Source organism: Barbatula barbatula (genome assembly GCF_947034865.1).
Source record: "Barbatula barbatula genome assembly, chromosome: 14".
Taxonomy (NCBI): domain Eukaryota; kingdom Metazoa; phylum Chordata; class Actinopteri; order Cypriniformes; family Nemacheilidae; genus Barbatula; species Barbatula barbatula.
This window is the reverse complement of record NC_136777.1, coordinates 22,612,205-22,627,520: the sequence shown is the minus strand read 5'-3', so window position 1 is coordinate 22,627,520 and position 15,316 is coordinate 22,612,205. Positions and strand designations below refer to the sequence as shown.

General features: G+C 39.7%; 1 protein-coding gene across 1 annotated transcript in view; it reads left to right on the top strand.

Annotated features, from left to right (window-relative positions):
* The window catches only part of plpp4 (phospholipid phosphatase 4), a gene marked incomplete at both ends in the record, with an annotated part of 44,265 nt that extends 29,972 nt beyond the window's left edge, over positions 1 to 14,293 (top strand). The window contains 2 exons of the mRNA XM_079473464.1: positions 6,283 to 6,453; positions 14,082 to 14,293. Coding sequence (XP_079329590.1) covers positions 6,283 to 6,453; positions 14,082 to 14,293 — 383 coding nt within the window. The remainder of the gene's footprint in view (positions 1 to 6,282; positions 6,454 to 14,081) is intronic.
* Between the last annotated feature and the right edge of the window lie 1,023 nt (positions 14,294 to 15,316).

The following is a 15,316-nucleotide window of genomic DNA, read 5'->3' as shown; positions in this document are numbered from 1 at the left end:
AGAAGACCTCCTCTCGGTTCCAAAGAACCAGTTTTTATCTCCTACAAACCTGCATGGCCAGCTGTTAGACAATTAGTCACTAATTGCAATCATTAGCAGCAATGCAGAGGCAATAATGAAGTTACTCCAAACAGGAAGTATCGTCCAAATATGGGCAGAAAGGTGGAGCATGGTGATGAGATCGAATAAACGAGAAAAAGTCTCATTAGCAGGGGAGGAAGCACAGTCCAAATATGAGCTTAATAATAAAACAGGAAGCCGGGTGCCAGGTTTGTCTATAAATAGAGGCCTAAAAAGAGTCAAGTAGGGCAATTTAAGAAATGGTAACAAAACCCACTACAAATGTGATTGCACATGCACAGTGAATAACTACTACAATTCAGAGTGCCAATATATAACTGCACACAGTAAGCACATGACACAGCACACAATAAGGCCCTAATGTCTCGAATTAAAAATACTGAGTCAACCTGTGACGCATACATATATCATTTAGCTGTGTTTACAGCATCCAAAAGCTCCGCTACCACTAGCATGGTGCAGAGTGAGCAAATGATGATACAGCTCTACTCAATTCAAGGTAATAACCAACTCAATCGCCTTTTTATTTGTAAACATATTTAGAGTTACAGAGAACGAAAGCTTGTCGGTCTGGGTTTTCTAAACATGGTGGATTTAGTTATTCTCGGTGTTATCAAAAGTCTGGAGTTTTGAGATCTTAGAGCGCTTGATGGGTCAATACGATACTTAATGTGTATCCAGTGAAGGGTTGATAAAATTGGGGTTATGTGATGGTATTTTCTGGACCTGGGGCCTGTACCATGAAGCTGGTTTAGGTGGCTAGCCAGCTATGTTTCAGTTTAGTTTGTGGCAACCCTGGGTTTGAGGTACCATGAAAGTAGCTCGGCTTTATTCGGTGTTCGTCGCCATGGTATCTCACGCTGCACGGCTAACCTGCTCCGGGGCAGATTATGTTCTGGATTCGAGATCTCAGACTGAAGTTTGACCAATCAGCTGTGAGCAAAGAAACATATAGGTGACGTAACTGACTCACAGTGCGTGTTAGAATGGCTAGTTATTTTTTATACTGTTTAATAAAATAAAAATACTAATATAAAAATATATATTACAAATATAAAATCAAATATTGTTTACTATATAGGTAAAATCTGATTTTACAGATTTGCTGGCTTTCCCTTACACTCACATGAAATTCAATTTACTTACTTATATTCCACTTTTATTGTATCACATGTATTTGCATTGCAGTTTTTACATTCTTGTCTGTGGTGCAGAACATCTAGAAACACTTTCAGTTTTACTGTATTAGGACATTTTTCTTTGTCCTGAACCGTAGTTTTTATTAAGGCTTCAATGAAATGACTGACCTGATTAATGGCGCAAAGACTATTAAAGGTAGAGGCTTATGCATTCTGTTAAAAAAGCAGGCCGTTTTATTAAGTGTAATTCTTATATTTTCTTCCGCTTCTCTGTGTTGCAGAACACACCGCTATTTTATAATTCTGAGCTCCGTCTTCTTTCTGCAAAAAAATAAACTAGTTTTTTTCCTGCAGAGCATCATATCAGACTGAAAGGAGACCAACATGCAACCAGTCCGCGTTATTTTTTGGGCAACTTGTTTGACACGCATTCATTGATTTTAAACACGTAAGATGTCAGAGTTTACAATGCAGAAGCGGTGTGGTGTCATTTGCCTGTCAAATTAGCCGTTTACAGCTTTAACAAATTTGTACAGAAGTTCAGAAATATATGAGAATGAACTTTATTTGCACGCGACTCCTCTCATGTGTACTCTGAAGGGAAGTGATGAAGCAGATGTAAGGTTAACTTTCTTGCTTCTGCTGCCTGAATGGATGTTTTTTGTCCGCACGAGGGTTAAAATTGCAATATGCGGGAGCTTCAATGAACATTTGTTGTAATATTTCTGTACCCATGCCTTACATAAAAAAGTTGCCTGCAAGGACACGGACCCCTTGTAGTTCCACCGAGGACCCCGCGGATCCTGTTTGCACTACAGTAAATGTGTGTACTATATAGTGTTTAACTTGCGCATTAACGCAATCAGCAGTGTTTCTGAAACACTTCTCTCTTGCGTAGACAGCAGAAACATATCACTCCATGGCTGAAATTCATTTTTGTGTTCATATTGTGGAAATCGCTTTATCCATTTATAATGCGATTGGTTTAGCCATGCTGACGTCACTCGTTCATGTGCACGCGCGCGCAAACTAATCTTAGCTTCAGGATTAAAGCTTGAGTTGACAAAGAACTCCACGAGCTGCTTCATGGTACCAACAAAGCTTGATCACGTTGGTTTGGTTTTGTCAACCCAAAACTAATCCAACTACCCTGAGTTTGTTCAGCTACATTCATGGTACAGGCCCCTGGTTAGAACTCTGGCAGCTGCGTTCTGAACTAACTGTAGTTTGTTTATTGATGATGCAGGACAACCACTAAGTAGTGCATTACAGTAGTCAAGTCTTAAGGTCATAAATGCATGAATAAGCTTCTCTTACACATATTTCTTACTTTGGCAACATTTTTAAGGTGGTAGAAGGCTGTTTTTATGACATTTGAAATGTGATTTCCAAATGTCCTAGAACCGATCCCTGAGGTAATCCAATTTAGTTGCGTTAGATTTGTTGATTCCCCATTTAAATGCACAAACTGATGTCTGTCTCATAAGTAAGATCTGAACCATCGTGGTGCATATCCCCAATACCGGTATAATCGTGCAATCATCATGCCAGGTTTCTCTTGGTCTAGTGGCAGGGCTCAATTGCAACGGACAGTAACTCTTTTAATAATTTAGTTGGTATGGGGTCTAATAAGCAAGTTGTAGGTTTAGATGTTGCTATAAGTTTAACTAAATCTTGAAAAACGCTGTAGCCTTTCTTTTGGGGCGATAGTTGGTACTAATTCATAGGACAGACTTGGAGGTTGAGTTTTTACTATTTTGACTCGTATGTAGAAATTTTTTTTTGTAAAAAAGTTAATGAATTCATTGCTACCAAGGTGCGGCAGAATAGCCAGGTCAGGTGATGTCTGTTTATATGTTAATTTAGCAACTGTGCTATATAAAATCCTTGGATTGTTTTTGTAAGTTTCTATCAGGTTATGGAGGTGCTCAGCCTTTGCTGATTTTAGTGCCTTTTTATAACAGTTTGCACTCTCTTTCCACCCAGTTTTAAAGACCTCTAATTGGGTTTGTTTCCAAATTTACGCATTTCTCTTTTAAGGGCGCGAGTGGTGCTATGGAGTGTACCATAGTGCTGTGTTTTTCTCATTAATCTTTTTTGACTTCATAGGTGCAACAGCTTCTAATATATTATAGAATATATTGCTGGTCATGTCATCAATCGTTTATTTAAATTTTTTATTGGTATGGTTATTAAAGGAGTCAGATCTGGCAAGCTCTTAGCAGACTATCTTTAGTAGTTGAGGTAATTGTTCTACCCTGTCAATAACGAGTTAAACAGCTGATTCCTGCAGTGCGCAGTGTACATGTTATAAGATAGTGATTGCTGACATTGTCGCTTTGAGGCATAATATCTATATTGGTTAGATCGGCTCCGTGAGATATAATCAAGTCTAGTGTATAATTAAATCAAACGGTTGCTTCACCAGACTGCGCATGGGACTGGTCGCGGGGCTGGACATAGGACTGGACACGGCACTGGACATGGGCGGAATTGCCGGCTGCTGCACGTCGGATGCAGCACCGGCTGGGCTTGACCCTGCACTCCCCTTCGTTGCCTCTTCTTCAGCCGAGCCACCCGTCTGGTGGTCGGCTGGAGGTGAAGGGCGTGGCTATCTCCGGGTTGGAGGCCTCTGACAAGGACCCAGATGATTCTCGCCTTCCCCGCTTGCCACCAAGGCTGACTGCGGGTGGGAAGGCTGTGGGTGATGGAGTGGAGGCCGTGGCGATGCCCATAACCCCGATCTGCAAAACCCGACCCTCAGGAATCGAGTCCAAGTGAGCCGTGTGAGTTGATATGGGCTGAGACCCTGGGCGAATCCCGATCGCAAATCCAGCTGACCAGATCCGTGAAGGGTCCCTCCGTGAAGGGTCTCAGCCTCCTCATCTCCAACTGGGAGAGCGGTTCTGCAAGGCAGCCGTTGAATATGACCTTCAACTCTTCCTCTGTGAAACAGCCAAGAATTCGTCAGCAAAGTCCCAAATGTGGGTGTCTCCCTGACAGAGGCCAAAGAGGAGGTACGCCTCACTAGCACGGCCCCCTGTGTTCATACTGCCTGCTGGGTTCAGTTGGGCTCGTTAATTTTTTCGTGAACGTGGGGTGGACGTGGTGGAAGAACCCAATTGCAGGCAGCGACGATGAAGGGGTTAACAAGACTTAAATAATAAAACACAAAACAAACACCCACAATGGGGGAAAACACTAACCAAAACTAATACAAAATTTAAAACAAATACTTCCCACATGGGGTGCAAAAACAAACTACTATCTCACAACAAAGTCACACGGAGATTAAGAAACAAAGACAAGGGAACTAGGAACATCAAACTCACAGAATCTTGACAGGGAACAAGTACAACGAACGAGCACAAGACAATAGACAAGAGGACATTAAATAGGGAGACTAACAAAGGAGATAACGATGGGCAGGTGTGGGTAATGAGACACAGGAGGAAAGCTATACAAGGAACGAGAGGGCGGGGCCAATGACGAGACTGGAGAGAACGCATATTATGTCCTGATTGACAATAATATGTTTCTCTCCACATAAAACACGTGAGTCTGTCATGATTCTGCCCCTAGACCAGAAAATCAAGACAGAATCATGACAGTATGGTATTATAAAATTCTGGTCACACTTTAGATTAGGATTTAGATTTGGTTCTCCCTGTTACAATTAAAGGGATAGTTATGCCAGAGATGGAAATTCTGTCATAATTTACTCACCCTCTTGTCATTTCGAACCTGTATGACTTTCTTCCACAGATCACAAAAGAAGATATTTGGAAGAATGCTGATAACCGAACAGCGGTGCAAACATTGGCTTCTATTATATGGACAGAAAACCAATGCACGTGAATGTTTCAATCGCTGTTCCGTCAATAATATTTTAAAAATATCTTATTTCTGCATAAGAAATAAAGTCATACAGGTTTAAATCAAGTGCAGGTGGTAGATCAATTTCCTATCTAGCTCCTAAATTTTGGAACAGTCTTCCCGCACTGTCCAGGAGGCAGACACACTCTGTCAGATTAAATCTAGACCAAAGACGCATCTTTTTTATTCTTGCATACACTACACTATCATAATATAAATATTTCGAAGGTTTAGGCTGCACTAGTTAGATCAACCGGATGTAGAGTGCAGAACAGTACTCTACTCTCAGCCAGTCTTGTCTCATTGTTCCAAGGTTCCCACAGCGGGCAGGACGCAGTTCATGCCCAGACCTGACAAAAAATGAGATGATAGAGCTGAATAAAGAAGGACGCGGCAATTTGACACGTCTTCACTACAAAATTTCAACTGCTATAAGATTATTAATGATAATCTAAAGTCTATAATTTACCTTTGTTTATTTTTTTAATATGTATGCAGATTAAGGGTCATGCAGAATACGGCATTAACATACTCATAAACAGCCAGTGATTATGGTAAAAAGCATCTGGTTGATAGAGAGAATTGGACCCTAACTAAAGTGTTACAATTCCTTCGGCAAAATAACTATTCACAGAAATGAGACAGAAGTGACAAGCAGTAGGAGTATTAAACAATGAAATTATAGTGGAAAGCTCAAATCATTTGGCCTTGGGGGAATTTGTTGATTTATGTTTTTATATTAAAATATTACTACTCTGTACTTGACCACTGTTTGAAAACACTGACATTGAGACCATTGAAAAAACATGAGATTGAGTCTTTTTAAAGGAAGCTGTGGCCTGGTGGTTAGAGAGTTGGGCTTGTGATCAGAAGGTTGCTGGTTCTAATCTCAGTGGCAGCAGGTCATCACTGAAGTGCCCTTGAGCAAGGCACCTTACCCATGATTGCTCTGCAGTAATGTGTCACTGTAAAAAAAAAAAAACTACTTGTAAGTCGCTTTGGATAAAAGCGTCTGCCAAATGAATAAATGTAAATGTAAATGGAAACACCGTTGTTCGAAAGGTTAACCTACAAAATGTGTGTAAATAATCAAAAATATCAGCTTCTATTTTCTCCTGTTAGACCAACAATTTCATTCAGTATCTTTATTTTAATCTAGTTTCACTTTTTCTCTGTGTTGCTTTAGTTGCTTTCTCTGGCCTGGGTTTTACCTCATTCTACTTGGCGGGCAAGTTGCAGTGCTTCACGGATGCTGGACGTGGGCACAGTTGGCGACTCTGTGCCATGGTCCTGCCTCTCTACAGCGCCATGATGATTGCCTTGTCTCGCACCTGCGACTACAAGCATCACTGGCAAGGTCAGATGTTTGCAGCAGTGTGATTCAAAATCATAAAAACACACTTTTGTAGTTCCATTCTAAATGGTCATCATCTGGGTAATGTAATGAACTGTAGACATCTTCATGTGATTAAATGAGAGGAAGCACCAAAACATTTAAACTGCAGAGATCCTGCAGTTAAAAGGCAAAGTGATTTTCTTTCTGATAAACATTTGATAAAATCTTTGAAAGCATAAACAATTGTATTTGGTTAGAACAACAGCTACACATATATTACTTGTTTAGGATATAATGTATGCCTTGTAGGACATAGTTTGTACGGTCTTGTTGATGTCACAGACAATTTTACACTCTAAAAATGGCACATGTTAAAAACTTTTGGGTAGTTTTAGTTTTCCAGTTGTTGGGTTAAATCTGCTGGGATATTGTACTAGGTTGCTTCTATCCATCGCGCGTCCTGCTCTGAAGACGTTGAGTGTACTCCACACCTTTAATTTCTAAGGAACAAAGGGGCAACGTCACTGGTTGGAGCAATTGAAGGTAAGTTTTCAATGAATATTTATAAAAACGAGCAGAATTTATCAAATGTTGTCGAGGCAACAGTGTCTCACTAACATTAGTGGTGTAATTTAGACGACCAACAACTGTTACCTCAGATCGCCATTACATACATTGACTTGCATAGTCCTGTTAAGATGTGCGACACTGCGAATTAGTACAGGTTTTAGTTAACTCCATCACATGTAAGATTAGTCTATGAATTTCAGTGAGAATTTGACTAAAAGTGAGTCGAACCAGCGAGTTACTCTGTCGGTGTCCACTCCAGGCATTAAGCTGCCAGTCACTTATATTGTTCCCTCCATTTTAAACCAAACAATATAATTCCAAGGTTATATATATACTGTATCTGATGTCTGAAAGACACAGTACTAAGTGTATTTGAGTATTGCTATTTTATCATTTGTTTTTACACTTCATAGATTGTAACAAACGTGGTGGAATTTCTTCAGCAGACACAACTGACGAAACCCTTTCCCTTTGTCCTTGCGATGGGAAACATTCTGCATTTATCTCAGGCTTTTGTCAGTTTGAATGGACAAGCTCTGGAACAAGCAGCTGTTGATGTACTGTATGTTACAAAGCATTTTACATGTTTGATATTAACTTTCCCAGGCAATGCGCTTCTACCTGGTAATGTCTCCAGACTGTTGTTTGTCAAATGGAGGAAAATTAATCATCTCTTTGTATGCTGAGGAATAAATTAAAACTGGTATTTTTTTTCTTTATGTTTAGTTAATATCTGTATTTGTATCATTTAAATACAGTCAAAAGTATACATTTACACATGAATGTTTTTACTGATTCAGAGTTCTAATTTTACTGTTTATGAATGATTTTAATAATTCACTTATAATTGTTCTAATTATAATACATTACGACACGTGACATATGTCTGTTGCAACATGTAATTGTGCAGAAATGTATTGACGGATGTTATTTATACTGCTAATGTTTGATATTAGCCATATTTTCATTTATTTGTTATTTTTATTAATTGATAATTCTTTTTACATATTGTGGAGAATGTTAAAGTTGTTAAAGTTATTTTATAATGCTTGTTAATGTTTGATATTAAACATTTTGTATGTATTTAAATAATAAATACAACTATTTATGTTTGTAAGCAAATCTATAAATATTTCTTTTACTGACTGTAAAAGTTTATATTTTTATTACCAATTATTTTTACAGTCAAATAAATCAGAATTTTTTAATAAATGTCCATGAAACACAGGTCAGATATTAAACAGACTATAAATTACTATATGCAATGTTGATTAAATTAAAACTTCCAATTCTAGCAGCCCCCCCAGAGAGGCAAACAGTGCAAACAGTCTGCAAACGGTGGCGAGGAACCCAAAACTCCATTGGAGGAAAGAAAAACCTCAGAGGGAACTCAGGCCTAACCAGGGGATTCCCGTTCCCCTCTGGCAAAAGCTGCAGCCTCTGCACAAGCTCGACAGTGCTTGCATAACAAGGCAAAATAAAAATGTAGATTTAAGATTATCATTAATAATTGAATTATTATTCTCCGCTCTACCATCAGGTCTGGGCATGAACTGCGTCCTGCCTGCTCTGGTAACCTTGGAACAATGAGATAAGACTGGCTGAGAGTAAAGTTCTGTTCTGCACTCTACATCAGTTGTTATTTGAAGTGTTCCTGTTTCCGGTTGATCTAACTAATGCAGCCTAAACAAAGAGGTTTTAACAACCTCTAATTGGGTTTGTTTAAATTTGCGCTCCAGTTTACCTGGGACTTTTGTAAACTGCGGGGAGACACAGAAACTTCCCCTTCTCCCAGAGACTTTCTGTACAGTTTATATGCGATAAGCAGCACATGTGCGCAAGCTAATGTCCACCAGCTGAGACTATCATATTTTCGTCTAGTTTTAATTAATTGACAAAAATGTCAGTATATTTGTATTGCAGTTTTCGTTATGCTGCATTCATTTTTATTTAGTCCTCGTCTCGTTTTTGTCATGTCATGAATGAAGAAAAAAGTATGCCTTTGTATTCACCTTATTTTTGAAGTAAACGTGGGTGCCGCCATCTTTGTCTTTAGATGCATGCCGGTCTCCGTCCCGGATATAAAGGAAGCTGGCGTGCTGCATTCATTCACAGATAGTATCTACCCTTCAAATATCCCCAGATTCTTTAGTTTGATCACATTTATAAAAGACAGTTACAGCTGTACCATTATTTTCTGTGTAGTTTCCCCACAGTATTTCATGTGGGGGAGGGGCGGAACTAATGCACATATTCACACATTACCAAGAAAACAGACATCAGTTTCACATACTGCATGCAGTTCATGTCGTGAATCTTAAAGCGCTGGGACTGCCGCTCTATCAGTTTCAAACAATCTCCAAATCCAGCATTATATCCACCGTTTATATAACACCCATCACCCAAATGCAGTGAACACACAAGTGAAAGGGAGCTGTGCACATGCTCCTTCCATGGTTGATGTGATGTGCCGCGTGCTTTTCCGGGAGAATTGTCCAATATGGGACAAAGAAAAGTTATGTGTAACGATTTTTTGTGTTCGGAAAAAAACTTTCTGAAACCTGTACGAACACTGAGGGAGTGTTTCGAGCACAGAATTGCTGGAGAATAGATATGAGGGCATTAAATACGAGAGGGGCGGGACCAAAGACGAGACTGGAGAGAACGCATGTTATGTCATGATCGACAATAATACTGCTTATTGTCGATCATAACAGCAATAATAACTGCTTCATAAATAAACCATAAACCATAAATAACACAGTCTACTTATAAACACGTCAACACTTTACACCAAAATCTTCCTTCCACATGGTATTGCGTGTACAGTATAACGTTATCAGTGTTCAGATGCTGCAACAGACCGATATTCTGGCGAAATATACGACAGGGTCTTGACCAAACTCCTGGATGAAATGGTTAAATGTCTTTAAAGTAAAGCTTTTATACATCAAGTAGAGTAGTGCATTTACATGTGTAAATTTAATGAAATTTTTTCAAATATGTCTAGGTCGGTAAACTTCTATAAAAGACAATAATACCCCTTTTAAATGTTTTATTAATTTCTTGTTTTCTAACTGTAAATATTTCCTCTGTAAATTCATTTAGATTGTAAAAAAAAGCATATAGTCAGTAGAAATTACATACAGAAAATGTTCTCTTTATTTTTAAGCCATTAATATATGTTGAATAAAGTAGAACGTAACACTGAGAATGAATCAAGCTTTAACATTCACATTAGTTTTACGGCTCACTGGTCCTTTTTCACAGTTATCAATCACGTCAGTTTGTGTATCCTCCAGAATCCCCCAGCCGCATATCAACATCAATCACAGCTCTAGACAAGCATAGAAAGCTAAACCAAGAGGAGGACTTGCCTTTTCTTTGCTGATCTTTGAGAAAAAATAACGTGGAATGGGATGATAGTCTTACACTCATCTAGGTCACGGAAACCATAATGACACTGTAAAAAGATGAGTTTCAATTGATTCAGTTCTGCTCAAATTTGTGGAGCTTTCAAGTTCTGGGCTCAGATTCTGTGTGCTACTTTCTGTGTATACTTCAGAAGCCTATATTGCTGGTTGCAATATTTCTGTATTTGTTTTTATGCTATTAATCCCTGTTTCTGCACAAAGAGAGTACACTAGAGAGTTGATCCAAATGTGCTATAAAAATGTGTCTTTATTTAGGTCAGGTAATAAACAGACCATTGAAAGAATAACATTTAAGTATTTTTTTCTATGGGAAAAAAGCTATGTTTTGGAGATGTCTCAGTCAGCTGTGTCTGTCAGCCAGCCAGCCAGCCGCGTTACACTTCTGACTTCCTAAAAAAAAAAAGAATCAGGTTTGACTTTACGCCTATCTGCCGGCGCACCCTGATCCCCTGGTCTTCGATTACCCTTTTAAAGACACGGGTCCCTCTTAGGCAGGTTTTGAGGCGTGTCGTGGTGACGACAGACGCTTCCCTGCAGAGTTGAGGTGCTGTGTGCAACGGGCACGCAGTGTCTGGTCAGTGGACGGGCCCCTGCCTGCGTTTGCACATCAATTGCCTAGAGTTGTTGGCTGTGCTACTTGTACTGAAGTGGTTGCAACCTCTCATGCAGGACAAGCATGTGCCGTTCCGGTCGGACAGCACGACTGCCATGGCGTATATCAACCACCAGTGTGGTATTCGCTCACAAGCATTCTTCCGTCGCAGTTCGGGTACACTCCACCCGGGGCACTCCTCGTGGGCACTGGCTCAGGGCGTCCTCTCTGACAGACATATGTAGAGCTGCGGGTTAGGCTACGCCAATATCTACGCAAGGTTTTACAGCCTCCACACTGAACCGGTGTCAGCCCGAGTCTTGCATGGTACCACCAGGTGAGACCGGCAGACGGTGGTGCGTATGCCTGGTGGCGGGATGTGCGGAGCAGCCCTGCCCCCTTAGGCCGGGTGTTACTTGAGCATCTAGCGGATAGCTCTTACTGGACCGAGTGCTCCACACGTAGTAACCCCCCCACAGGGGAGTTCTGTCTGATGTATCCTCATGATCTGGCTCCCATATTAGTGGCCCATTACCTCCCCATGGTGGACCTCCAACTCTCAAGGCTCCCATGAGGTCTCCTCTTTTGGCAAAACCCATTTGGGTGTATCCACTAAAACGCCTCTCTGCGTTAGGAAGTAGCTTGTTTTCTCATTGAACGCTTCCCAGTGGCCCTTATGATGGGAACGGAGATGTTTTCCTGCATATAAGCAGCTGGCCGTGTTAATTACCCCCAGAATGGAAGTGTTTGCCCTAGATTCTCTGTTGCCAAACAATGAATGTGTGCACATACTGAACTGAAAGTGTTTACAGTTTATACACACTTACTTTGACTGGCACTAAGCAGAGAAGTCTCGGGGTCCTCTAGGGTGATGACCTAAAGTATCGTAAAAAATTATATTTAAAAACTCAAAAATATAATTTTCAATAAAAGTCGGCCAATTTTCCCCATTAGAAGTGTATATTTTACTTCCTGGATCGTTGCAGACTCTAACCACGTGAGATTTTTCAAGTCTTACGAGAGTAATTCAAGATCATGGAGCAGTCGCAATTAGTGGGTATGAACGTGCCGTCACTTTGCCACGTGAACACCACGTAAGCATGCCAGAGCGCGACTCCGTGAGTTGAAAACCATTTAGCAAAATGACTGCTTACAATATAAGGAAACGCAATTCTGTGCAACATTTCAGTGTCCATGAACACCTGATTCCTTTGTAAGTCATAGGGTAGTCGTAAGGATCACCCTCGAGTCCAGCTGCTTGTAATTTCATTAGATAATTGCGTGTTTTAGTCCCGGTTTCTTTGTTTCTCCTATTCTCCACCAACTTTTTACCTCTTAAAATCACGTAGGACTAATTTTAATTAATTTGACAGGTGTGCGAATGCAACATTTCCTTTTCTGCCAGTATGTCCTATGAAGGATGTCTCGCCTCAGTATACCCCATCCTTGGATGATACCTCTTGAGGACAAAAGGACGCAGCTTTATGAAACGAGACACAGCCGTCATACGCTGTCGGCGCAGCCTGCAAGAAGTCGAATGTGTGCTTATGTCGGGTGCCTTCAATTAGCGTACCGCTGGCTGACAGTACAGTAAATCAATTGCTGCGTCTCGTTTCGTTAGACTGGTTCCTCCGGAGGTCTCATTTGAAGCCTGTTACCTCATCGTTTCATAAAAGCGGGTAGGACACTCTGTAGGCACCCTTCTAATACGACCTACTTTCACATGAGGACACATGAGGTGTATCCTTAGTTGCTAGAGATAACCCACAATTCTTTGCATCAGCCAACTTCTGTTAAATAAACGTGTGATGAATAAACGGCATCTGCTGCATATTCAATCAAATGTGTGGTTAAATCTTAGCAGGCATACAGTATGTAGTAATGCTGTGACATCTCTGAATTACAACATATTCACAGATTTATGCCATACAATGTATGTAGAAGGTACTTCTAATTATTCAAAAAGTTGGGGTTTCAGAGAGAATATTTAAAATATTAAATTAAATATTTAATACATATTGTTTTCTTCTTGTAGTTCTTGTAGTCCTTGTAGTTTTTTTAGTTCTATTTTCATTTTGGTATGTTGATTAAACAAAAATCACAAATCATTTTGTTGTGGCTTATTGGAGGAAATTGAATTACCAACTAAAAATCACAAAGAAATCTAAATTGGTTTATTGTTATCGGTTCATTTGATTGTTATGCTCAACAGGGTTCTTAAATTAAAATTGTGAGGAATCCCCTTGTAGGGAGGACTTTATAAAACATAATTTTACTTATAGGTTGTTTGATAGACTTATAAATGGGCACCCCAAGATTAGTCAATTCACTACATAAAAATGGCACCCCAGGTGGGACTCTGTAAGATGAATAAATTAGCTTAAAAATCAGGAAGCATTGGACTTATAATGTGGAGACACAAGTTAGTATTCACTTTTAAGCAATAAAACAGTGTATATCCAAAACACATACCGCATTTAGGAAAAGTTCAAAAGTTATTTTCTATGTGATAATCTTTTTATCACCGTTTTCATGTGTCTTGTCATGCTGTCAGTCTTTCACGTTGCTTTTGGATGAGTTTGTCACTGCTGGGGATTGACTTTGTTCAAATTCAACAAACACTGGACTGAAATGACAACGATACATCGAGAAATGCTGATTTGAAATGAACATTTGGAATGGTCTCTGAATTTTTTCCACGGCTGTATTTCGTCATTGCTGTACACACTTAGTCTAATAACCATAGAACGTGAATTTATGAGTGTCAAGAACTCTACAAATTCTTTGGTAACCATCTTCTAGTTATAAACAGTTAGGTCTTCTCAAAGTTTGTGGCTTCGAGTTACACCTTCATTTCTTATAAAATCTTAAATAACTGACTTCAGACTCTAGTTAGCTTTTAGAGAAGCCATTAGCCTAGTGATTCAGACTGTTTATCTAATGTTTTGGAAGGACGGATGGATGGATAGACAGATTCATTTGTTGGTTTGTATAAAGTGTTACTCATATTATGAATGTGTTATACTTAGTGAACCACAGTTTGTGTATCACAGATGCTTTTGTTGGTGGAGTGATTGGTCTTTTCTTCGCCTACATCTGTTATCGGCAGCACTACCCACCGGTTCTTCACACAGACTGCAACCTTCCATACGCCAGCCTGGATGCAGCAGCTGCCCACAACATGCCAACCTCCCAGGATCAACTTCAGCCCACTGACAATGCCAGCAGCCTGCCACTGGAGGGCATGACGGAAGGACCAGTATGACTTATAGAGACCCCAAGAGACTCACCGCCTCCCAACCACCACAGCAACCTGGCATAAAGCTTGGTGGACACTTGGCGGACACTTATACATTCCGGTGGATTCAACCTTTTGTTTTTTTAAACGTTCATTGTGCTTTACATGGTCCCAGATATGTAATGTTGTAATTTCTGAACATCAGTATTAAGTTGGAACCTGGGGCAACACTGTATACATAAAATCTCTTTTTAAATGAATCTCTATTTATCAAAAATGTACCATGGTGTATATCAATAGGTGAAACAGATTTTTCGGACGTTAAAGGTCCTTTATGGAACCATTTTGAAAGATTCTTTAATGCCATCGTGAAGCACCTTTATTTTTAAGAATGTAGTGGAAGTTACAGGTACCATGCCACATTTACATTTACACATTTGGCAGATGCTTTTATCCAAAGCGACTTACATAGCATTGTCCTATACATTTGCAAGTATGTGTAATCCCCTGGGATCAAACCCATGACCTTGGTGTCGTCAACGCCTGCTCTTACCACTGAGCTACAGGAAAGCTGTAAAATGCCAACAGTCTTAACAGTTTTTTTATTGTTATTTACAACAGGCTTTTAAGCACATGTTTTTTTTTATAAGAAATAACAAAACATATTTCTGAATTCAAAACACTCCTTTCCTGGTAAAAAAAAAAGAAACAATAATTTTTTAACAGGTGAATGTAACATTTTTCACAAGCCAGATGTCACTCAATATCAGTCTCTGAGGTGCATGTAATTTATTCCCAAAAATGTCCGTTACATTTTTGTAAAATAGAAAATTACATAAATGTAATTCTGTTACATGCCTAAAATAGATGTAATGAACTACACAAAAAACGTGACAGTTATTCAAAGAGTCTTCCTTCGATTGTAACGAATTGAGCGTAAAAAGTCCAACGGTGGGTGCTGATATGTTACGCAGAAACGTCAGTTTGTAGTCTGGGCATGCGCAGAAGAAATCATCAGTGGCGCCAGAGTCTGCGCAGTAATGAGCACAA